This window comes from Somniosus microcephalus, chromosome 29, assembly GCF_052327205.1.
Source record: "Somniosus microcephalus isolate GS21.2 chromosome 29, FLI_Smic_1.0, whole genome shotgun sequence".
Taxonomy (NCBI): Eukaryota; Metazoa; Chordata; class Chondrichthyes; order Squaliformes; family Somniosidae; genus Somniosus; species Somniosus microcephalus.
The window spans coordinates 8051671-8076778 of NC_141015.1; the positions used below are offsets into that span (position 1 = coordinate 8051671).

Here is a 25108-nt window from a genome sequence, read left to right on the forward strand (position 1 = left end):
CATTCAGCCCAACGTGCCATTGCTGGCTTTTTGAAAGAGCTATCCAATTAGTCCCACTCCCCTGCTGTTTCCCCATATCCCAACGAGTGACGTCGGCACAAGGGGAGGGAACTGATTGGTGAGTATCTGGTAAGTGTTTATACTTGGCTTTCTTAAAGCTTTAAGTTTATTCCAGCTAGGTTAGTAAATAGTCTGTTAATTAGAGGTATGGCAGGACAGCTCACGCCCATGGAATGCACATCCTGTGCCATGTGGGAAGTCCTGGACGACCACATGTGCGGGAAGTGTTGCTAGCTACAGCAGCTCGAGCACCGGGTTACGGAGCTTGAGCGGCAGCTGCAGTCACTGCTGTGCATCTGCAAGGCTGAGAGCTACGTCGATAGCACATTTCGGAAGGTGGTCACCCCGCAGCTTAAGAGTGTGCAGGCAGAGAGGGAATGGGTGACTGCCAGACAGAAGAGGACGACCAGGCAGGTAGTGCAGGAGTCCCCGGAGTGCATCTCACTCTCCAACCAGTATTCGGTGCGGAGTATTGGTGAGGGCGATGGATCCTCTGGGGAGTGCAGCCAGAGCCAAGTCCACAGCACCATGGAAGGCTCGGCTGCACGGCGGGGGGGGGGGGGGAAAGAGGAGTGGGAGAACAATAGCGGTAGGGGATTCAATAGTCAGGGGAGCAGACGGGCGTTTCTGTGGCCGCAGACATGACTCCAGGATGGTATGTTCCCTCCCTGGTTCCAGGGTCAAGGATGTCACTGAACAGCTGCAGGGCATTCTGAGGGGGGAGGGTGAACAGCCTGGTCCATATCGGTACCAACGACATAGGTAGAAAGAGGGATGAGGTCCTGTAGGCAGAGTTTAGGGAGCTAGGAAAGAGGTTAAAAGGCAGAACCTCAAAGGTAGTAATCTCCGGATTACTACCAGTGCCACGTGCTAGTGAGTACAGAAATAGGAAGATGGAGCAGATGAATGCGTGGCTGGAGAGATGGTGTAGGAGGGAGGGCTTTACATTCCTGAGGAATTGGAACCGTTTCTGGGGGAGGTGGGACCTCTACAAGCCAGACGGGTTGCACCTCTGGGAATGGGACCAATATCCTCACGGGAGGGTTTGCTAGAGCTGTTGGGGAGGGTTTAAACAAGCTTGGCAGGGGGATGGGAACCTAAGAATAGAGTCAGTAGGGAGGGAAGAAAAACTGGCCAAGTAGATAAGGTGGTTAAGAAGGCATAAGGAATGCTTGCCTTTATTAGCCGTGGCATAGAATACAAGAGCAGGGGGGTTATGCTTCAACTGTATAAAACACTAGTTAGGCCTCAGCTAGAGTATTGTGTGCAGTTCTAGTCACCACATTACAGGAAAGATGTGATTGCACTAGAGAGGGTACAGAGGAGATTTACAAGGATGTTGCTGGGAGTAGAGAATCTTAGCTATGAGGAAAGACTGGATAGGCTGGGTTTGTTTTCCTTAGAACAGAGGAGGCTGAGGGGAGACCTTATTGAGGTGTATAAAATTATGAGGGGCCTAGATAAAGTGGATAGAAAAGACCTATTTCCCTTAGCAGAGGAGTCAAAAACCAGGGGGCACAGATTTAAAGTAATTGGTGGAAGGTTTAGAGGGGATTTGAGGGGAAACTTCTTCACCCAGAGGGTTGTGGGGGTCTGGAACTCACTGCCTGAAAGGGTGGTAGAGGCAGGAACCCTAACCACATTTAAAAAGTACTTGGATGTGCACTTGGGATGCTGTAACCTGCAGGGCTACGGACCAAGAGCTGGGAAGTGGGATTAGGCTGGATAGCTCTTTGTTGGCTGGCGAGGACACGGTGGGCCAAAATGGCCTCCTTCCGTGCTGTAACTTTCTATGATTCTGTGATAAGTATTTATCCAATTCCCTTTTGGAAGTTATTGTTGAATCTGCTTAGATCACCATCCAGCTCATTCCCGATCACAACTCGCTGCATAATTCTTTTTCCTCATGTTCTTTTGCCAATTAACTCAAATCTGTGTCCTCTGGTTATCGACCCTTCTGCCACTGGAAACAATTTCTCCCTATTTACTCTATCAAAACCCTTCATGATTTGGAACACCGCCATCAAATCTCCCCTTAACCTTCTCTGCTTGAAGGAGAACAACCCCAGTTTCTCTAGTCTCTCCGCGTAACTGAAGTCTTTCATCCCCGGTACCATTCTAGTAAATCTCCTCAGCACCCTCTCCAAGGCCTTGACATCCTTCCTAAAGTGTGGTCCCAGAATTGAACACAATACTCCAGCTGAGGCCAAATAGCTGCTCTCAAACTGCCCTGACATGTTAAGGTCCGAGTGCAGCATCAAAAGATCACACCCGACCCCAGCTTTAGCAGGTTCTCACTCCGTATGTCTGTCACTCGCTCTTTCTTCCAGAATGTAGTGCCCTATACTTGCCCGTGTTAACTTTCATCGTCCAATCCTGGGCTTGCACATGCCTTCTAACCAATAGCTACCGATAACTGCTCCCTCTTTACATTGCTATTATGTAGGAACCACACCACTTTACACTGTAATTTACAATAATGAGCAGCATTACTGCCTCTGTCCCATTGCTTGACCAGCGCCTTGCATTTTGTGCAGCCATTCTTTAGCCCTTCATTTTGCACTGCACTCCCTCAGGAGTCCACAGTGGAGCAGCGGAGTGCTGCTGGAGCTCAGGGCAGATGTCAGACACGCACCCCTGCTAACAGTGCTAGCACCACTGTCTGAGTGTGTTGTTTGCTGCAGCATATCAGTTGTTTATGTGGGTGGATATTTCGGAGATAAACACTTGTCATTCGTAGCACTGCTAGCAACTTCTGCTCTGCACTATATACTCTCGAGTGTTCAGAGTACCTGGATCTCCCATACAAACTGAAGAGTACTTTTGCTGTTCAGTATCTAGCTGTACGATCGTGTGCCCTGGGGGCCATAACAATAAGACCCTTGTTTTCTGTACATTGTGATCTCGCTGTTCCGTGTGCATCTCCACCATCTAATAAGCACTCTTGTAAACCAATAAACTTGTTTATTTTACATGAAATACATGACCAAACAGAATAGTTTTCAGTGCAACTCAATCTATTTCATGTTGCTCCTGTTAACAGGCTAATCTCACTTTATAGGCTAGCAACCCTTAAACTAGACAGCACTAACCTTTCCCTTACAGATCACACTTACTCATTTCCCAGCATCTCTCGCTGGCTGACTGTTCCAAATTCAAGTTTACGGCAGGCTGCCCTTTTATCAAGTCAGAGAGGAAGCTAAAAATTTGACCTCAGCTCCCTTCGCTCTCTGCCAAGGGTTGGCTCACTGAGCAACCAATCAAGCTCCCTCCTTGGATCAGAAACCTCCCCTTTTTGAATAAGCCTTCAGTGCTCAATGAATGAAACCAATGCAACATTATAATGTGCAAATCTCTCCAGAACCCTAGGCAATAGCGATCACAACACAATAAGGTTTAAGATAAAAATTGAGAAGGACATGGGTAAGACAAAGACTAAAGCAATAAATTGGAAAAAAAAGCTGATTTTAAGGGGATGAGAATGGAACTAGGGAAAGTAAACTGGAAATATTTACTGACAAACATAGAAATAGAACAGCAGTGGGAAACATTTAAAATGGTGATCAATAGAGTCCAGGAGAAAAATATCCCACTAAGAAGCAAGAATAAACTAGCCAGTAATGACACACCACGGATGAATAAAGAAATAAGGGCAAAATTGAAACTAAAGAAAAAGGCATACACTAAGTACATAGACAACAAAGGAGAGGATGACATATGAAAAAGTTAGGAAATGGGTAAAAAAAAATATTAGGAAGGCAAAGAAAAACAAATAAATTAAGTTATCAAGGAATATAAAAAGAAATAGTGAAGTATTCTACAAACACATAAATAACAAAAGAAAATCAGGATAGAGATAGGGCCACTAAGGGATACACGCTATAAACTCACAGGTAATGACAGCGACATGGCAGAAATATTAAATAAATACTTTGCCTCGGTATTTACCAGGAAGATTAACATAGAATCGTAGAAACTTGCAGCACAGAAGGAGGTTCTTCGGCCCGTCGGGCCTGTGTTGGCTCTTTGAAAGAGCATTGATGCTCAGTCCCACATCCCCGCGTTTTGTCCGTAACCCTGTGAGTTCCTCATCCTCCAGTACTGTCCAACTCCCTTTAAAATTATTGATGGAATCAGCTTCCACCACCTGTTCAGGCCGAGCGTTCCAGATCCCCACAGCTCTCGGAGTGAATTTTTTTTTCCTTGTGGATAGACTAGCACAGCTGGGGTTGTTCTCCTTAGAGCAGAGCAGGTTGAGAGGTCTCCTCTACATTGGGGAGACCAAACGCAGATTGGGTAACCGCTTTGCGGAACACCTCCGTTCAGTCCGTAAGGGTGACCCTGAGCTTCCGGTCGCCTGTCATTTTAATTCACCGCTCCATTCCCACTCGGACCTCACCGTCCTTGGCCTCTTGTATTGTTCCACGGAAGCTCAACGTAAACTCGAGGAACAGCACCTCATCTTCTGATGAGGCACTTTGCAGCCTTCTGGACTCAATATCGAGTTCAACAATTTCAGATCATAACCTCGGTCCCTATTACATTTTTACTTTAAAAAAAAAATTCCACCCCTTTGTTTTGGGTTTTACCTTCCCCCCCCCCCCCCCACCCCACCTTTCCTCTTTTTTTTCTCTCTCCCACATGGCAGCTGTCTCTCATCCTGCCAGTACACTTCACACCTAACCTGAGCCGTCTTTTGTCTCCACTGTCCTATTATCATCTTGTCTGGTTTTGAATACCTCTTAATGTCTTTTGTTCTATCGCAGCCCTGCCTTCGATCTATTTCATTTCCTTTCCAGTTTTGAAAAAGGGTTTCGACCCGAAACGTCGACTATAATTTCTCTCCATGAATGTTGCTTGGCCTGCTGAGTTTTTCCAGCATTTTCTGTTGTTATTAAGGTTGAGAGGAGACTTGATAGGTGTTCAAAATCATGAGGGGTCTAGACAGAGTGGATCGAGAGAAACTGTTCCCATTGGCGGAAGGGTCGAGAACCAGAGGACACAGATTTAAGGTGATTGGCAGAAGAACCAAAGGCGACATGAGGAAAACTTTTTTGCGCAGCGAGTGGTTAGGATCTGGAATGCACTGCCTGAAAGGGTGGTGGAGGCAGATTCAATCATGGCTTTCAAAAGGGAGTTGGCTAAGTACCTGAAGGAAAAAAATTTGCAGGGCTACGGGGAAAGGGCGGGGGAGTGGGACTAGCTGAAGTGCTCTTGTAGAGAGCCGGCACGGGCTCGACGGGCTGAATGGCCTCCTTCTGTGCTGTAACCGTTCTATGATTCATCTCCCCTCTAGATCTTTTACCAATAATTTTAAATCTATGACGTCTAGTTATTGCCCCACTCGCCAGAGGGAATAGTTTTCTCTCTCTCTACTCAAAACCTCTCATCATCTCGAAAACCTATTAAGACACCTCTTAACCTTCTCTGTTCCAAGGAGTACAGTCCTAACTTTTCCAACCCCTCCTCATAACTGAAGTACTGATCCCTGGTAACACCTGGTAAACCTCCTCTGCACCCTTTCTAAGGCCTTTACATCTTTCCTGGAAACATAGTAAAATAGGAGCAGAAGTAGGCCATTCGGCCCTTCGAGCCTGCTCCGCTGTTCAATATGATCATGGCTGATCCTCTATCTCAATACCATATTCCCGCTCTCTCCCCATACCCCTTGATGCCTTTTGTGTCTAGAAATCTATCTATCTCCTTCTTCAATATATTCAGTGACTTGGCCTCCACAGCCTTCTGTGGTAGAGAATTCCACAGCTTCACCACCCTCTGAGTGAAGAAATTTCTCCTCATCTCAGTCCTAAATGTCCTACCCCGTATCCTGAAGTGTGGGGCCCAGAATTGTCCACAATACTCCAGCTGAGGCCTAACCAGTGATTTATAAAGTTCAAGCCTGATCTCTTTGCTTTTATATTCTATTCCTCTATTTCTAAACCCAAGTAACCCATAGGCTTTTTTAATCACCTTATCAACCTGCCCTGCCACCTTTAAGGATTTGTGTATCTGGGCACCAAGGTCTCTCTGCTCATCTACACTTTTCAAAATCATGCCATTTATAGTGTGCTGTCTTTCCATATTGGTCTCGGTCATTTATAAAAATTAAAAAGAGTAATGGACCCAAAACTGACCCTTGGGGAACAGCACTGCAAACCACCTCCCAGTCTGAAAAACATCCCACCCTCTGCTTCCTGTCACTGAACCAATTCCGAATCCATACCACCACTTTCACCTTAATTCCGTGTGCTTCTATCTTTGTAACCAGCCTCCTGTGTTTCACTTTGTCAAATACTTTCCGAAAGTCTATATAGACATCATCTACTGCACTACCTTGATCAACCTTTTCTGTTAACTCATCAAAGAATTCAATCAAGTTAGTCAGACATGATTTGCCTTTAACAAATCCATGTTGGCTCCCCTTGAGTAACCCATGCCTTTCCAAATGAAAGTCTATTTTGTCCCTGATAATGGTTTCCAATAACTTCCACACCACCAATGTTAGGCTGACTAGCCTGTAGTTTCCTGGTTTATCCCTTTACCCTTTCTTGAATAGCGGTATAACATTAGCAACCCTCCAGTTTTCCAGCACTACTCCTGTATCCAATGAGGATTGAAAGATTTTGTGACCAATGCCTCTGCTATTTCTACTTTTGCTTCTTTCACCAACCTAGGATGCATTCCATCTGGACCAGGTGACTTATCAACTTTCATAGTGCTAACCTTTTTAGTACGTCTTCTCTATCTATTACTATCCTGTCCATAACTTCCCTCTCTTTTAGTGTAACCTTCACATTATCCACTTCCTTTGTGATGACAGATGCAAAGTATTCATTGAATACTTTTGCCATGTCCTCTGCCTCTACATGAAGATTTCCCTTTGGGTCCTTAATAGGCCCAACCTTTACCCAGCTAACCACTTACACTTTATATATTTATAAAATGTTTTAGGGTTCAGTTTAATGTTGCCTGCTAATAATCTTTTCTTGTAACCTCTCCTTGCCTCCCCTATTAACTTTTTCAATTCTCTCCTGTACTTTCCATACTCTTGCTAGTTATTAACTAAATCTTGCTGCTGACATTTGATTCTATATTTAAAAAAGGAGATAGAACAAGTCCAGGGAACTATAGACCAACGTCGGTGGTTGGAAAGATAATGGAATCCTTACTCAAAGATGTAATAGAAAAACATCTAGAAACTGAAAATATAATTAAGAGTAACCAGCATGGATTTCAAAAGGGAAGGTCGTGCTTGACCAACCTTCTTGAATTCTTTGAAGAAGTAACAGATGGGGTAGATGAGGGTAATGCAGTAGTTGTAATATATTTAGATTTTCAAAAGGCCTTTGATAAGGTAACACATAGTAGACTGATGACATAGTCAGAGCATGTGGAATCAGGGGACAAGTAGTGAAATGGATAGAAGCTAGCTACAAAATAGAAAAGAGAGAGTAGGGATTGAAGGTAGTTACTCACACTGGCAAAAGGTGGGAAGTGGTGTTTCACAGGGACTGGTGCTGGGACCACTGGTGTTCAGTATTTACATAAACAATTTGGGCTCGGGAATCGGAAGTACGATTTCAGAATTTGCGGACAACACCAAATTGGAGGGTGTAGTTAATACTGAGGAGGACTGACAAAATACAGAAAGTCATCAATAAACTTGTAGAATGGGCGTGTAAATGGCAAATGAACTTCAATAACAACAGCTTACATTTATATACCGCATTTAACGTAGCAAAACGTCCCAAGGTGGTTATCGAGCGATATCACTAAAAACATTTTTGACAACCAGCAACAAAAGGATACATCAGGACAGGTGGCCAAAAGCTTGGTCAAAGAGGTAGGTTTTAAGAATTAAAACTCAGATAATACTCAGATCAGTGTGAGGTGGTACATTTTGGTAGGAAGAATAAGGAGGCCACATACTGCTTGGATAGTAAGGGGGAACAATTGAGTTGCGCACCCTTTGGGGCGCTAACCTCATCAGGGCGCTACTTTTAGTGCCCCGAAAAAATTAGCACCCCCGCGGCCAAAATTCATCAGTAGCGCCCCAAGAGGGAAGCGCCCCGCCCCCTCTTGGGGTGCTGCGAGTGAATACTGCGGCACGTCACGCTGCAGTACTGCAGGCCTTCCTCCCCTTAAAGGGGAGGGGCCTTGCGCTGCGCGACTGGGGCCCAGCTGGGCCACCAGGGATCGGAGTGCCAGCAAGAGAGTCCGGCACTCGAGAGAAATGCCGGACTCATGGAGCGCAGCCAGCACTCCGCGGAGGATGGGGGGGGGGCTTCAGAGGAGGCCGGGGACAGCAGAGTGGGGAGGTGCTGGCAGGCGGCCAGCAACAAAAATGGCCGCCTGGCACCTTCCCTTTAATTAACGCCGCCCCGGCCGCAGGTAGCCCCCCCCTGACCTGTCCAACAGTAAGTCAGGGGGCGCTACCGAAGATCGCGGCTGGGGTGCGAGCGGGGTGCCGCGCACGGCGATGACTTCATTGCTGGTGGTGCAGCGCCATGGGGCACTAACGGTTACTGCTGCCGCTAACCTCCCGTTGAATTTCACGGGCGGTGTCAGTGGCGCCGCGCCCGGGCGCTAGTTGCTTTGTGCCCTCTTAGGGCGCTAACAGGAGGCACAAAGCAACTGAATTTTTATGCCTAAGAGTCTAACCGGGGTAGAGGAGCAGAGGAATATGGGGTTACAGATTCACAAATCACTGACAGCAGTGATGCAGATTTATAAGGTCATAAAGAATGCAAACAAAGCACTGGAGTTCCTTTCTAGAAGGATAGAATTAAAAAGCAGAGAAGTTATGCTAAACTTGTAACCTTGGTTAGACTGTGGCGGTACCACTGGTTGTCCCTTACATTGAGACACATAATTCCCTCTAACTTAACCTTACTGTATGTACTTAACTTACTTATGTATGTATAACTTGCGTGTTGGGGCCGTTGCCCCTTTAACTTACCTGTTCGGCCGTTGCCCCTTTAAGAGGCGACCTAACGCGCTGACGTCACGCATCACGTGACGCACGCGCGCCGGCCGCCGGCCCGACTCGGTCTTCCAAGACGGCCGCCGGCACAGCCCGGCCTACCGCGACTTCGGCCGCATCGGCCAGCCGACGGGAGCGACGCGATCTTCCGCCCCCGCGGCAAGCACCGGCACAGCCCGGCCTCGCAACCTCGGCCTCAACGGCCAGCCTCCGTACCGGGAGACGCACTGATGCAACGACGCGGTCACGTGACGCCCAAAGCGCAGGATCACACAGCAGAACTCAGTCCTCGTGGAGTCCCCGCTGGGACAAGACCGACACCACGGTGCTCCTACAGTCAGCCACCTTACCTGCTATCTTACCTGCTGTAATTAGCCTGTTCCTGTAAATAAACAACTTGTTAATAGTTCGTCGAAGTCAAACTCTCTTATTTAGTGGCGATCTACATGAACCGCTACAAGATCACACTTGGCGTACTGTGAACAGTTCTGGTCTCCATATTATGAAAAGGATATAGAAGCACTGTTGAAGGTGCAGAAAAGATTCACTTGAATGATACCATAACTGAGCTGTTATACTTATCAGGAAAGATTGAACAGGCTGGGGCTCTTTTCTCAAGAAAAGAGAAGACTGAGTGGCGACCTGATAGAGGACTTTAAGGTTATGAAAGGGTTCGATAGGGTAGACGTAGAGAAGATGTTTCCACTTGTGGGGGAGACCAGAACTAGGGGCCATCAATATAAGATAGTCACTAATAAATCCAATAGGGAATTGAGGAGAAACTTCTTTACCGCAAGAGTGGTGAGAATGTGGAAGTCGCTACCACAGGGATTGGTTGAGGCGAATAACGTAGATGCATTTAAGGGGAAGCTCGATAAGCACATGAGGGAGAAAGGAATAGAAGGATATGTTGATGAGGTTAAATGAAGAAGGGCGTGAGGAGGCTGGTGTGGAGCATAAACACTGGCACGGACCTATTGGGCCGAATGGCCTGTTTCTGTGCTGTAGATACTATGTAATATTATGTAACCCCATTGTTTCAAACTGATACAGTATGTGAGAAACATGCTTCTGTTAGTTACTTTATCCAATCCCCTCACTGATTGGACCTAATTCACACCCGTAGAGCCCAAATTACATTTTATAGCAAAATTATAATATAAATGAACCCAAAATTCCTTCTGGACCAAAAAGGCTAAAACTTGCTCAAATCTGTGGCTGAGTTCTGGGGTTCGAAGGATTCAGCCAGGGCGGAGCCATTTCTTTTCAGTGAGGAACTCATTGATGAGTTGGATTAAAGTACAAAGCGGAGTGGATTTGGCCTGTGGATTGGATAGCAGTTTGATGGGTAAAGGAACTGCCTGTGCCATACTGAGCCATTCGGAACATCCCAGGCTCTATCCCCAGGTCTGCACTGAGTTAACATATCTTGGCCATGGCATGCTGAAATTGCTGTGAGCACCGCCCACACTGGAACAAGTTCCGCTGCTGAGCTGCATCATGTGACTGCTGCTGACACTGTGCGGCTATCAGATGAGGGTGTAGTGTACAGCTATAGTGTTCCACAGCCTCGCACACTTTGGCAAGGTGCCAGTGGAACTGTCTCTCAGCAAGTGGTGCTGTCAGGATATGAGGGGGGGGGAAACTTCTTGTTAATGGGTGTGGCAGCAGATTGACTCTGCCAGTGTACAGCTTTACACTCCTACATTTGAGTGTCTATTTTTGGCCACGGTGCCAGAGGCTAGGATGGAGGGAAGTGATGAGGGACGGTGTTGTTGGCCCGCCAGATCTCAGATTTTCGTCGGCCCGCAGAGCTTGGGGTCTCACAGGCACCCCATTTTTAGAGTGTGGTATTTGCAAAGATTTGGAAGCAAGTCACTTGCTCCTTAAAGAAAAGTGTATGGAATGGAGAAACCCCAAGACTAGGAAGGGAGCAGTTGCCTTTCAGGGAGTATCGTGTTTAATCTCCGTAGAGAAAACTGATCTTTGTTCAATTTGTGTGTTCTGCAGATGAAGAGAAGAGTATTGCGTCAGTGGAAGGTGCAGGAATCGATCCTATGAATTTGTTCTTGCCTCTTGAACCACAGATATCGCAAGTTCGAGTGCCAGCTTTCAGCTCCTATTTAACAAAACCTCAGGTTAGTGTGGACAAAGGGACAAGGTTGATATTATGAAGAATGGAATGCAAATAGATAGGTATGAAGGGCAGCACCGGCTTATTAGTGTTGTTGTTAATTGTTGAAATGGACTTGAACTATCCCATGGGTGGAGGGTCTGCCCGTCTAACACTGCCACATGCACCAGGACTCCAGCTTTGATCGCTGCTCTGTGCTGAGTTCAGTGCATGAGTGAGGGACTTCAGGTAAGGAGGGGAGAATATCAGGGAGGAAATTAACATGCAGTGAAATGACACTCCAAACCCTTGTAGTCCCTGACCCACACTGGGAACCCCTACACTCACTGACTCACACTGGGAACCCCTGCACTCACTGACTCACACTGGGAACCCCTGCACTCACTGACTCACACTGGGAGCTCCCTGTACTCACTGACTCACACTGGGAGCCCCCTGTACTCACTGACTCACACTGGGAGCTCCCTGTAGTCACTGACTCACACTGGGAGCCCCCTGCACTCACTGACTTGCACTGGGAGCTCCCTGTACTCACTGACTCACACTGGGAGCTCACTTACTCACACTGGGAGCTCCCTGCACTCATTGACTCGCACTGGGAGCTCCCTGCACTCATTGACTCACACTGGGAGCTCCCTGTACTCACTGACTCACACTGGGTACTCACTGACTCACACTGGGAACTCCCTGTACTCACTGACTCACACTGGGAGCTCCTTGTACTCACTGACTCACACTGGGAGCTCCCTGTAGTCACTGACTCACACTGGGAGCCCCCTGCACTCACTGACTTGCACTGGGAGCTCCCTGTAGTCACTGACTCGCACTGGGAGCTCCCTGTAGTCACTGACTCACACTGGGAGCTCACTTACTCACACTGGGAGCTCCCTGCACTCATTGACTCGCACTGGGAGCTCCCTGCACTCATTGACTCACACTGGGAGCTCCCTGTACTCACTGACTCACACTGGGAGCCCCCTGTAGTCACTGACTCACACTGGGAGCCCCCTGTAGTCACTGACTCACACTGGGAGCCCCCTGTAGTCACTGACTCACACTGGGAGCCCCCTGTAGTCACTGACTCACACTGGGAGCCCCCTGTAGTCACTGACTCACACTGGGAGCCCCCTGTAGTCACTGACTCACACTGGGAGCCCCCTGTAGTCACTGACTCACACTGGGAGCCCCCTGTAGTCACTGACTCACACTGGGAGCCCCCTGTAGTCACTGACTCACACTGGGAGCCCCCTGTAGTCACTGACTCACACTGGGAGCTCCCTGTAGTCACTGACTCACACTGGGAGCTCCCTCTAATCATCAACCCACGCTGGGAGCCCCTGCTACTGTGCCCAGTTAACCACCCTTCACACTGTAAGCTGAGACAGTGAACATTCTCATGGAAGGCATCACCGTACACCCTGATCCCATCGCCACATAAATCATTGGTGGTATTCAAAAGTGGGAACCCAGTGGGACTGAGGCCTCTTATCGCACTCCCAGCACTGGCTGAGATCAGCAGTTTCCGCATGGACTGGCAATCAAACCTGGATAACTCCGAAAATGGTACCTTCGCCCACAGTAGTGTTTCCCTGTGCACATGGGCATTCATTTTTGAAGAGAAGTGGCAGCACATGACGTTGGGAGGTGGGGGTGGGGGGTGCTGATAAATTGGCAGGATGTCCATGGAGAAAAGTCTTTGTCCCGTTGGCCTGAGAAACCTGTTTGCAATAATGAGCAAAATTCAGCTTTGTAATGGTTGATCTGCATTAAATTTGCTTTTTAAGTGTACTTGCTTTCTTTTATTTGTGCTCTCTTTCCTCCCTCACTAATCGCTGCTCTGAGATGAATAGGTAGATTGGAAAAAGACACTACAATCTCGGCTTTTAGAGAACAGCAACATTGGGGTGCGGCTAGTGTATGGCACTGGTGTGGCTGCGCTGGGAACAGGGAGGCTGCTGTCACGAAACTGTCCAAGGCAAGCTGCTCCCTTCATTTCACTCCGCTCCCTTCTGCATAGGAAAATGTCAGGCCATCAAACTTGCTGACTGGGAGCCATACAATCCGGCCAAGCAGAGGAGGCCAATTTTGGTGCTGCCATGAAGCTCTTTGCTGTGCACACAAATGGCTGCAAGGAGAAATGCGGGCAGAAACCCCCCCCCCCACTCATAGATCCTGTTTCAGGAGGTGCAGCCAAGGAGACCTCCAGCTGTGTCCAGGACAGATGTTTGAGCCGTGTTACAAATTTGGGTCTGCCATAGAACCCTTTTCTGTGGCATCAGTCGTTGCAAATGGCCTGAGCGTCTCACTTCTACCGGAGCTGCCTCGCACTGCCCTATATCTAAATACATCATAGCGAAGCCCAGGGCCATAACAATAGTCTCCCCTTGCGATTCGTGCCTTTCACACAGATACTTCTACAATCTCTTTGAAATCGGACCAAGCAAACAACTGATTAGATGAAGCTTGGTGTAAATCGATAGGCTGCTTTGTTTCACAGCAGTGAACATACAGAGCAGCAGTTATGATCAGACTTGCTTCAATGTAATCACTATAACTTGTCTTCATGCGATTAAACAAAATAAAGGACATGCCACATCAGTGGGTCACCTTAACTAACTTAAAACACCATCATTTTCCCCTGCACTCCAACCCTCTCGCCATTTTTGCTGTGTCTGCCTCGCAGCATTCTGTTCCAAACCCTGACTGCTCCTGTCGTGCCCTGTTCACAGCTCGTGGTATCAAAGGCTTTCCAGTGGGATGGTTTTTGATTGCTGATATAGTCTAACAAACTGCTTATTATTTACCATCTATTTTAATTACCGATTGTCTCAGGGCCTCTTTTAACTTGTTTGAATTCACTACGCTTTTAAAAACACAACATTGAAGGTAATTTTTGCCAAATCCTTTCTGTGGCAAAATGGTCAAAAAATCCGAAAACATGATCGAATGTCTCAATCCAACTCCTGTTGGACATGGGGCCACAGTACACAGCTATCCCTAATTGCCTGTCTCACCAGAGAGTTTGCAGGATGGCTGGTTGGTAAATTGAAAAAATGTCACACAGCACCCAGAAACAATTGTTAGGCCTTATTGTTGGGACAGATAGAAAGAGTTTTACATTGCGACACCCAATGTTCACTTTAATCTTTTTTCAGGTGCCCGGCCCTATTAACCGCATACATGGCCCATTCAAATTCCCGTGCGTGCGCAGTTTTTTTCTATTTAAAAGTTGGAGTGCTGGCTGCGCAAGCGTTCCAGACAGGGCACATTGGCGACAACCCATGCTATACCTGACCCGAGAGTGTTTGATACCAATGCTGAAATGGAAAGTGTTCCATTCTCCATCACTAACAACACTCAGCAGGTCAGACAGCATCTGAGGCAAAGCTAAGGGTAGAGTTCCAGGTGACAACATTGCCTGCAGAAGGAGTCGGTGCCTTCCCAGGCTACTCTGCTAGCAGCTTTTTCAAAACACGTTGAGTAACCAAAGTGAAGAGCTCCGGTTCACACTGCAGCATATGTTTAATGGGACACAATCATTCGGTAACTGGCTCATACGATCATTTATTTTCATTCTTGGGATGTAGGCGTTGCTGTTGCCCATCCCTAGTTACCCTTGAGAAGGTGGTGGTGAGCTGGCTTTTTGAACCACTGCAGTCCGTGTGGTGAAGGTGTTCCCACAATAAAGGAATGGCGATACAAGCCCGAGTCGGGATGGTGTATCACTTGGAGGGGAAGTTAGAAGTGATGGTGGTAGAGCGAAAACGGGGAATTACAGACCGGTAAGCCTGACATCGGTAGTGGGGAAAATGCTAGAGTCCATTGTAAAAGATGTAATAGCAGAGCACTTGGAAAGCAGTGACAGGATCGGACAAAGTCAACATGGATTCACAAAAGGTAAATCGTGCTTGACTAAACTACTGGAATTTTTTGAGGATGTAACTGGTAAAATAGATAAGGGAGAACCAGTGGATGTGGTGTATCTGGACTTTCAGAAGGCCTTCGATAAGGTCCCGCATAAGAGATTAGCGTGTAAAGTTAAGGCACATGGGATTGGGGGCAAGGTATTGACTTGGATAGAGAACTGGTTGGCGGACAGAAAGCAAAGAGTTGGAATAAACGGGTCTTTTTCCGAGTGGCAGGCAGTGACTAGTGGGGTACCGCAGGGATCGGTCCTTGGACCCCAGCTATTCACAATATATATTAATGATCTAGACAAGAGAACTAGATGTAATATCTCCATATTTGCAGACGGCTCAAAGCTGGGTGGGCGTGTGTGCTGTGAGGAGGATGTCGAGAAACTCCAGGATGATTTGGACATGTTGGGTGATTGGGCAGAAACATGGCAGATGCAATATAACGTGGATAAATGTGAGGTTATCCACTTTGGTGGCAAAAACAGGAAGGCAGATTATTATCTAAATGGCAATAGATTGGGAGAATGGGAAGTGCAACGAGACCTGGGTGTCCTTGTGCACCAGTCGCTGAAGGTAAGCATGCAGGTGCAGCAGGCGGTTAAGAAGGCAAATGGTATGTTTCCTTCGTAGCGAGAGGGTTTGAGTACAGGAACAAGGATGTCTTGCTGCAGTTGTACAGGGCCTTGGTGAGACCACACCTTGAGTATTGTGTGCAGTTTTGGCCGCCTTATCTGAGGAAGGATGTTCTTGCCATGGAGGGAGTGCAGCGAAGATTCACCAGGCTGATACCTGGGATGGCAGGAATGACGTATGAAGAGAGATTGGGTCGATTGGGCTTATGCTCGCTGGAGTTTAGAAGAATGAGAGGTGATCTCATTGAAACTTATAAAATTCTGACAGGACTGGACAGACTAGATGCAGGAAGGATGTTCCTGATGGTCGGGTAGTCCAGAACCAGGGGACACAGTCTAAGGATAAAGGGTAAGCCATTTAGGACAGAAATGAGGAATTTCTTCACCCAGAGAGTGGTGAACCTGTGGAGCTCTCTAGCACAGAAGGCGGTGGAGGCCAGTTCATTAAATATATTCAAGAAGGAGTTGGATATATTTCTTAAGGCTAAAGGGATCAAGGGGTACGGGGAGAAAGCAGGGACTGAATTTGGATGATCAGCCATGATCTCATTGAATGGCGGAGCAGGCTCGAGGGGCCAAATGGCCTACTCCTGCTCCAATCTTCTATGTTTCTATGTTTCCATGTACCTGCTGCCCTTGTCCTTCTGGATGGTGGAAGTTGCGGGTTTTGGCGGTGCTGCCGAAGAAGCCTTGCCGAGTTGCTGCAGTGCATCCTGTGGATGTTTAAGTTGGTGGATGGGGTGCCGATAAAGCAGACTTTTTGTCCTGGATGGTGTCGAGTTTCTTTGAGCATTGCAGCTGCACCCTTCTAGGCAAATGGAGAGTATTCCAGCACAATGCTGACTTGTGCCTTGTAGGTGGTGGACAGGCTTTGCGTAGTCAAGAGGCAAGCCACTCACTGCAGAATACCCAGCCTTTAACCTGCTTTTGTAGCCACAGTATTTATGTGGCTGGTCCAGTTGAGTTTCTGGTCAATGGTGACCCCCAGGATGTTAATGTTGGGGGAATCAGCGATGGTAATGCCGTTGAATGTAAAGATGGTTAGGCTCCCTCTTGTTGAAGGTGGTTATTGCCTGGCACTTGTGTGGCACAAATGTTACTTGCCACTTACGTCGTACAGGTCTTGCTGCATGCAGGCATGGACTGTTTCGTTATCTGAGGAATTGCAAATGGAGCTGAACGCTGTGCAATCATAAGCGAGCAGCCCCACTTCAGCTCTTACCATGGAATCATAGAATGATGCAGCACAGATGTAGGCCATTCAGCCCATCATGCCTGTGCCGGCTCTTTGGTCGAGCTATCCAACCAGCCCCACTCCTCTGCTCTTTCCCCATAGCCCTACAATTTTTTTTCCCTCCATGTATTTATCCAATTCCCTTTTGAAAGGTATTGAATCTGCTTCCACCGCCCTTTCAGGCAGCGCATTCCAGATCACAACAACTCGCTGTGCAACAATATGTTTCCTCATGACGCCTGTGGTTCTTTTGCCAGTCACCTTAAATCTGTGTCCTCTGGTCACTGACCCTTCTGCCACTGGAAGCAGTTTCTCCTTATTTACTTTATCAAAACCGTTCACGATTTTGAACACCTTTATCAAATCTTTTCTTAACCTTCTCTGCTCTAAGGAGAACAACTCCAGCTTCTCCAGTCTCTCCACATCACTGAAGTCCCTCATGCCTGATACCTTTCTAGTAAATCTCTTCTGCACCCTCTCTAAGGCCTTAACATCCTTCCTAAACTGTGTGCCCAGTATTGAACATAATACTTCAGCTGAGGCCTAACCAGTGTTTTAAAAAGATTTAACATAACTTCTTTTGAACTCTATTCCTCTATTAATAAAGCCAAGAATCTCGTGTGCTTTTTTTAACAACCTTCTCAACTTGTCCTGCCACCTTCAAAGATTTGTGCACAGACACTCCCAGGTTTTTCTGTTCTTGCACCCCCTTTAACATTGTATCAGTTAGTTTATATTGCCTGTGCTCATTCTTCCTACCAAAATTCATCACTTCACACTTCTCTGCGTTAAATTTCATCTGCCATGTACCTCCTCATTTCACCAGTCTGTCTATGTCCTCCTGAAGTCTGTTACTATCGTCTTCATTGTTTACTACATTTCCGAGTTTCGTGTCATCTACAGTCTTTGAAATGATGCCCTGTATACCTAAGTCCAGGTCATTGATACGTTTCAAAAAGAGCAGTGGTCGCAATACCAACCCCTGGGGAACACCTTGTATAATCCAGAGGTTACTACCTTTAAGGTCCTGCCCTTTAATTTCCTCCCGAGCTCCTGAAGCTTTGCCTGCAGGACCTCAACCCTTGTCCTTCTTATGTCATTGGTTCCCACATGGACCATGACTTCTGGCTGTTCTCCTTTCCCCCTCATAATGTTCCGCACCCTCTCAGTGATATCCTTTATCTGGCACCAGGGAGGCAACACTCCATGCAGGAGTCACGCTGGCAGTTGCAGAAACGCTTATCTATCCCCCTGACTATCGAATTCCCTATGACCACTGTATTTCTACACTTTGCCATGCCCCGCTGTGCAGTCATTTGCCCCACAGTGCGGTGGATGTGCTCTGGACTGCATTCCCCTGAGGTGCCGTCTCCCTCGCCAGTATCCAGCACTGAAAACCGGTTTGAGTGTGCCACACTCCCGAAGAATTCCTGCACTGCCTGCCTCTTCCTGGACGACCACATGTGCGGGAAGTGTCGCCAGCTACAGCAATTCGAGCTCCGGGTTCCGGAGCTTGAGCGGCGGCTGGAGTCACTGCGATGCATCCGCGAGGCTGAGAGTTACGTGGATAGCACGTTTCTAGAGGTGATCACCGCACAGCTTAAGAGTATGCAGGCAGAGAGGGAATGGGTGACCGCCAGACAGAAGAGGAGGACCAGGCTGGTAGTGCAGGAGTCCCTGGAGTGCATCACGCTCTCCAACCAGTATTCTGTTCTGAGTACTGGTGACGGCGATAGTTCCTCTGGGGAGTGCAGCCAGAGTCAAGTCCATGGCACCAAGGGTGGCTCAGCTGCACAGTGGGGGGAGGAAAGCTAGACGAGATGGTAATAGGCTGAGATGAGGTGTAAAGTATACTAGCAGGGCAAGAGATAGCTGCCAGGTGTGAGAGAGAAACAAAAGGAAAGGGGGGGAGGGGGGAAAGGAGTGGAAAAATTACAAGAAAAAATGAAATAGGGGCCGAGGTTATGATCTGAAATTGTTGAACTCGATATTGAGTCCGGAAGGCTGCAGAGTGCCTAATCGGAAGATGAGGTGCTGTTCCTCGAGTTTACGTTGAGCTTCCGTGGAACAATACAAGAGGCCAAGGACGGTGAGGTCCGAGTGGGAATGGAGCGGTGAATTAAAATGACAGGCGACCGGAAGCTCGGGGTCACCCTTACGGACTGAACGGAGGTGTTCCGCAAAGCGGTCACCCAATCTGCATTTGGTCTCCCCAATGTAGAGGAGACCGCATCGTGAGCAGCGAATACAGTATACTAGATTGCGAGAAGTACAAGTAAATCGCTGTTTCACCTGGAAGGGGTGTTTGGGGCCCTGGACAGTGGGAAGGGGGGAGGTATAGGGGCAGGTGTTACATCTCCTCCGCTTGCACGGGAAGGTGCCAGGCGAAGGGGAAGGGCTGTTTGGGGTGATAGAGGAGTGGACTAGGGTGTCTCGGAGGGTTCCGGGAGGGAGGGGCAGGGGTGAGGGCAGAAGTGCGGGAGATAGAACTGACACGGTCGAGGGCAGTGTCAACCACGGTAGAGGGGAATCCTCGGTTGCGGAAAAAGGAAGACATGTCTGAAGCACTGGTGTGGAAGGTGGCATCGTCGGAGCAGATACGGCGGAGACGGAGAAACTGGGAGAATGGAATAGAGTCATTACAGGAAGCGGGGTGGGAGGAAGTGTAGTCCAGGTAGCTGTGGGAGTCAGTGGGCTTGTAGTGAATATTGGTCGATAACCTATCCCCAGAGATGGAGACGGAGAAGTCGAGGAAGGGAAGGGAAGAGTCCGAGATGGACCATGTGAAGGTGAGGGAAGGGTGGAAATTGGAGGCAAAGTGAATGAAATTGTCAAGTTCGGGGCGAGAGCAGGAAACGGCACCGATACAGTCATCAATGTATCGGAAAAAGAGGTGAGGGAGGGGACCCGAGTAGGACTGGAACAAAGATTGTTCCACATAGCCCACGAAAAGGCAGGCATAGCTAGGACCCATGCGGGTACCCATGGCAACACCTTTGATTTGGAGGAAATGAGTGGAGTTAAAGGAGAAGTTGTTCAATGTGAGAACAAGTTCAGCCAGGCGGAGGAGGGTGGTGGTGGATGGGGACTGGTCGGGCCTCTGTTCAAGGAAGAAGCGGAGCGCCCTCAGGCCATCCGGGTGGGGGATGGAGGTGTAGAGGGATTGTACGTCCATGGTGAAAAGGAAGCGGTTGGGGCCAGTAAACTGGAAACTGTTAAAGTGGCGGAGGGCGTCCGAAGAGTCGCGGATGTAGGTGGGAGGAGACTGGACAAGGGGAGAAAAGATAGAGTCAAGATAGGAAGAGATAAGTTCCGTGGGGCAAGAACAGGCTGAAACGATGGGTCTACCAGGGCAGTCCTGTTTGTGGGTTGGGGAACTATGAGGTTGGTGGCAGCGGGGGGCGAAGATCTCCAGAGGAGATGAGGTCAGTGACAGTCTTGGAAACGGTGGTTTGATGTTCGGTAGTGGGGTCATGGTCCAGGTGGAGGTAGGAGGAGGTGTCGGAGAGTTGGCGTTCAGCTTCCGCTAGGTAGAGGTCAGTGCGCCAAAGAACAACAGCACCACCCTTGTCAGCGGGTTTAATGACAATGTCAGGGTTGGATCTAAGAGAATGGAGTGCTGCAAGTTCAGAGGGAGGTAGGTTGGAGTGAGTGAGGGGAGCAGAGAAATGGAGATGGTCGATGTCACGGCGGCAGTTAGCGATGAAGAGATTTAGAGAGGGTAAGAGGCCAGGGGGAGGGGTCCAGGTAGAACGGGAATTCTGCAAGCGGGAGAAAGGGTCAGTTGTGCGGGGGGAAGACTCCTGGCCAAAGAAGTGGGCACGGAGACGAAGGCGGCGGAAAAAGAGCTCAACATCGTGCCGAGCTCGAAATTCATTGAGGTGGGGGTGTAAGGGGATGAAGCTCAGGCCTTTGCTGAGGACTGATCGTTCGGGGTCAGAGAGTGGAAGGTCAGAGGGGATAGTGAAAACGCGGCAGGGGGTAAGATGGGGAGAAGGGGGGTCAGAGGAAAGTGATGGGGAAGAAGGCTCCGGAGGGGCGTTGGTGTCCAAGAGTTGATGAAGCTTGCGATCCTTGACATCGGAAAGGAAGAAGAAAAGTTTTTTGTTGAAGCTTCGGATGAGTCGAAGGATGAAATGGAACTGTGGACCTGGACAGCTTTGAGATAGAGTGCGCCGGAGTTGCTGAAGAGAGAAGTCGAGAGTGTTCATGTGGCGCCGCATGGCGTTGAGCGTGGATCTCAGGATGCGGCGAGAGCAGTAGTTCGAGGAACGATGAATATCTTGGAGATATTTGTAATCCTGGGTGGATTCGAAGCACGAAGGGTGGAAGTTTAGTTGGAATCCACGTGGAATAAGTCGGAACTGGAGACAGTTGCTGAGGAAAATGATGTGGCTGTGAAACCGAGTCTTGGCAGATTCCTGATCAAACACGAGAAGGGAAATTGAAAGTAATGAAGATGAACAAGGTTGAAGAGCCAAACGGAGATCCCGTCGAAGAGAAGAGCAGAACTTCTTCAAGGTAGGCATTCCTAGAAGAGGTGTGGCAGTGAACCAAACACTAGTACGATAGCAAAATACTGCGGATGTTGGAAATCCAAAATAACAACAGAAAATGCTGGAAAAACTCAGCAGGTCAGGCAACATCCGTGGAGAGAAATTTGAGTTGACGTTTCGGGTCGAACCCTTCTTCAAAACTGGAAAGAAAAGAAGATAGATCGGAGGTAGTAATCTCCGGATTACTCCCAGTGCCACGTACTAGTGAGTACAGGAATAGGAGGATAGAACAGATGAATGCGCGGCTGGAGAGATGGTGCAAGAGGGAGGGCTTTAGATTCCTGAGGCATTGGGACCGTTTCTGGGGAAGGTGGGACCTGTACAAGCTGGACGGGTTACACCTCAACAGAGCCGGGAGCAATATTCTTGCAGGGAGGTTTGCTAGTGCTGTTGGGGAGGGTTTAAACTAACTTGGCAGGGGGATGGGCACCAGCATATAGGAGTAGAAAAGAGGAGTAAGGTGCATAAAAGAGTGAGTGTGTTGGATAGTATTAGAGAAGAAAGTACTAGAGGCGGAAGTAGTACCATATTAGATAGGAGCAGACTAAGAAAGACTACTAAAAATTCAAAAATGAGTTTAGAATGCATGTACGTAAATGCACAGTGTAGTGAATAAGGTTGGTGAGCTACAAGCACAATTAGCCGTGTGGCAATATGATGTGGCAATAACGGAAACATGGCTTAAAATTGGTGAGGATTGGGCACTTAATATTCAAGGGTACAAGGTGTTCAGAAAAGATCAGGAAGGAAAAAAGGGAGGTGGGGTGGCAGTGCTGATTAAGGAAGACATTGTAGTGTTGGAAAGGGAGGATGTTCTTGAGGGGACAAGGACAGAATCCATTTGGTTAGAGTTGAGGAGCAAAAAGGGTATGATCACGCTATTGGGGGTATTCTACAGGCCCCCAAATAGTGAGAGGGAGGTAGAGGAGCAAATCTGCAGGGAAATCGCAGAGATATGCAAGAGCTATAGAGTGGTGATATTGGGGGACTTTAATTACCCAAATATCGATTGGGATAATGCTAGGGTAAAGGGAAAGGAGGGGGAGAAATTTCTGAAATCTGTTCAGGAGAATTTCCTTGACTAATATGTTCTTGGCTCAACTAGGAAGGAGGCATTGCTGGATCTGGTGCTGGGGAATGAGGTGGGCCAGGTCGACCAAGTGTCTGTGAGAGAACATTTGGGTACAAGTGATCATCGTATAATAAGATTTAGATTAGCAATGGAGAGGAGCAAGGAACAATCTAGAGTGGAACTTCTAAACTGGAATAGGGCTAACTTCAATGGGATGCGAAAGGATCTAGCCAGGGTAAAATGGAACCAAAGACTGACAGGAAAAACTATAACGGAACAGTAGGTGATATTAAAGGAGAAGATGTTCCAAGTACAGGCTAGGTACATTCCAACAAGAGAGAAGGGTAAGGGAACCAAAGCAAGGGCTCCTTGGATGACGAAGGAGATAGAGAAGATGATGAAACAATAAAAGAGGGTGTATGATGCATGTCAGGTGAATTCTTCAAGGGAGAACCAGACCAAATACAATAAGTTGAGAGGGGAAGTGAAGATGAAAATAAGATTGGCAAAGAGAGAATATGAGAGTAGAATGGCGGTTAACATAAAAGGGAACCCAAAAATCATCTTGATATACCTATCAATTCATCCAATGAAAAGCGACGAGTTAAGAAAGTAACTATAGGTTTTTATTGGCTAAATAACAGAGCCCACCCTCGTGGGTGATCGGATCCAACAAGGAGGAATACCAGCCAGTCGACCACCTTTATACCTGGGCAGGTAGGTGGAGCCATGGGCGGAGTCAGCAGTGTTCAGCCCAGGTATAACAGCGTGACAAGAGGCGACCTCGTATAGTGATACAACAGTGTGAACAGTGATAACGATATAACAGTGATAACTATAGTGTAACGATAGTGAACGACAAAAGTGGTTTACCACATTCACCCCTTGTTTAGATTTGAGTCCGGCGGGGTGAAGTGTACTACCAGTTCTGGTAAGTCAGTCTGTCCGGAGGCCTCGTAAGCCTTTCTGATCGTCGCAGCGGCGGTGTTGCATTCTCCGGTGTTGATGCTGGTGCCTGCGTGGTCGGCGAAGGCTCGTGGGGTTCCGGCGTGCCGTCTACCTGAGCTGGAATTGTGGGGGGGGGTAAAGGTGGTGTCTCCGGAATGCCCGAGGGTGCGAGGTCCCGTAAGGAGACTGTGTCCTCCCGCCCGTCTGGGTAAGCCACATAGGCGTACTGGGGGTTGGCGTGCAGGAGGTTCACCTTCTCGACCAGGGGGTCCGTTTTATGGGCCCTCACGTGCTTTCGCAGCAGGACGGGCCCCGGGGAGGTCAGCCAGGTTGGTAGTGTGGTTCCCGTAGTCGACTTCCTGGGGAAAACAAACATTCGTTCATGGGGGGTGGCGTTAATGGCAGTGCAGAGTAGTGACCGGATGGAATGCAGCGCTGCCGGGAGGACTTCCTGCCAGCGGGAGGCTGGGAGGCCCTTAGACTTTAAGGCTAAGAGGACGGCCTTCCATACCGTCGCGTTCTCTCTTTCCACCTGGCCGTTCCCTCGGGGGTTGTAGCTGGTGGTCCTGCTTGCAGCAATACCTCTCGCTAGTAGGAACTGACGGAGTTCCTCGCTCATGAAGGAGGAGCCCCGGTCACTATGTATATAGTTTGGGAACCCGAACAAGGTGAAGAGGTCGTTCAGGCATTTAATGACCGTGGTACTGGTCATGTCTGGGCAGGGGAAGGCAAAGGGGAAACGGGAGTACTCATCAACGATGTTGAGGAAGTACACATTACGGTCAGAGGACGGGAGGGGCCCCTTAAAGTCGATGCTCAGGCGCTCGAAGGGGCGGGTGGCCTTGATCAGGCTTGCTCTGTCCGGCCTAAAGAAGTGCGGTTTGCACTCGGCACAGGTCTGGCAGTTCCTGGTCATGGTCCTGACCTCCTCGATGGAGTATGGCAGGTTGCGGGCCTTAATGAAGTGGTAAAATCTGGTGACCCCGGGGTGGCAGAGGTCGTTGTGGAGGGTCTGAAGTCTATCACTTTGCGCGCTGGCGCATGTAATTCGTGACAGAGCATCAGGGGGATCGTTCAGCTTACCTGGCCGGTACAAGATATCATAATCATAGGTGGATAGTTCGATTCTCCACCTCAATATCTTGTCATTCTTGATTTTGCCCCTCAGCTTGTTATTAAACATAAAAGCGACCGAACGCTGGTCGGTGAGGAGGGTAAATCGTTTGCCTGCCAGGTAATGCCTCCAGCGTCGTACCGCCTCCACAATCACTTGGGCCTCCTTCTCGACCGACGAGTGTCGGATCTCAGGGCCCTGTAGGGTCCTTGAGAAGAAAGCCACTGGTCTCCCCTCCTGGTTAAGGGTAGCGGCTAGGGCGAAGTCGGATGCATCGCTCTCCACTTGGAAGGGGATGGACTCGTCCACTGCGTGCATTGTGGCCTTGGCGATGTCTCCCTTAATGAGGGAGAAGGCTGCGCACGCTTCCTCCGTAAGGGGGAAGGATGTGGACTTCATGAGGGGTCTGGCTTTGTCTGCATAATTGGGCACCCATTGGGCATAGTAGGCGAAGAGCC

General features: G+C 48.5%; 1 protein-coding gene across 7 annotated transcripts in view; it reads left to right on the top strand.

Moving 5' to 3' along the window:
* fam149b1 (family with sequence similarity 149 member B1) overlaps positions 1 to 25108 on the top strand; it is a 166323-nt gene that overhangs the window by 53327 nt on the left and 87888 nt on the right. For all 7 annotated transcript variants that reach the window (XM_085970128.1, XM_085970124.1, XM_085970129.1 and 4 more), the window contains exon 8: positions 11054 to 11181. In XM_085970128.1, the coding sequence (XP_085826254.1) occupies positions 11054 to 11181 (128 nt within the window). The remainder of the gene's footprint in view (positions 1 to 11053; positions 11182 to 25108) is intronic.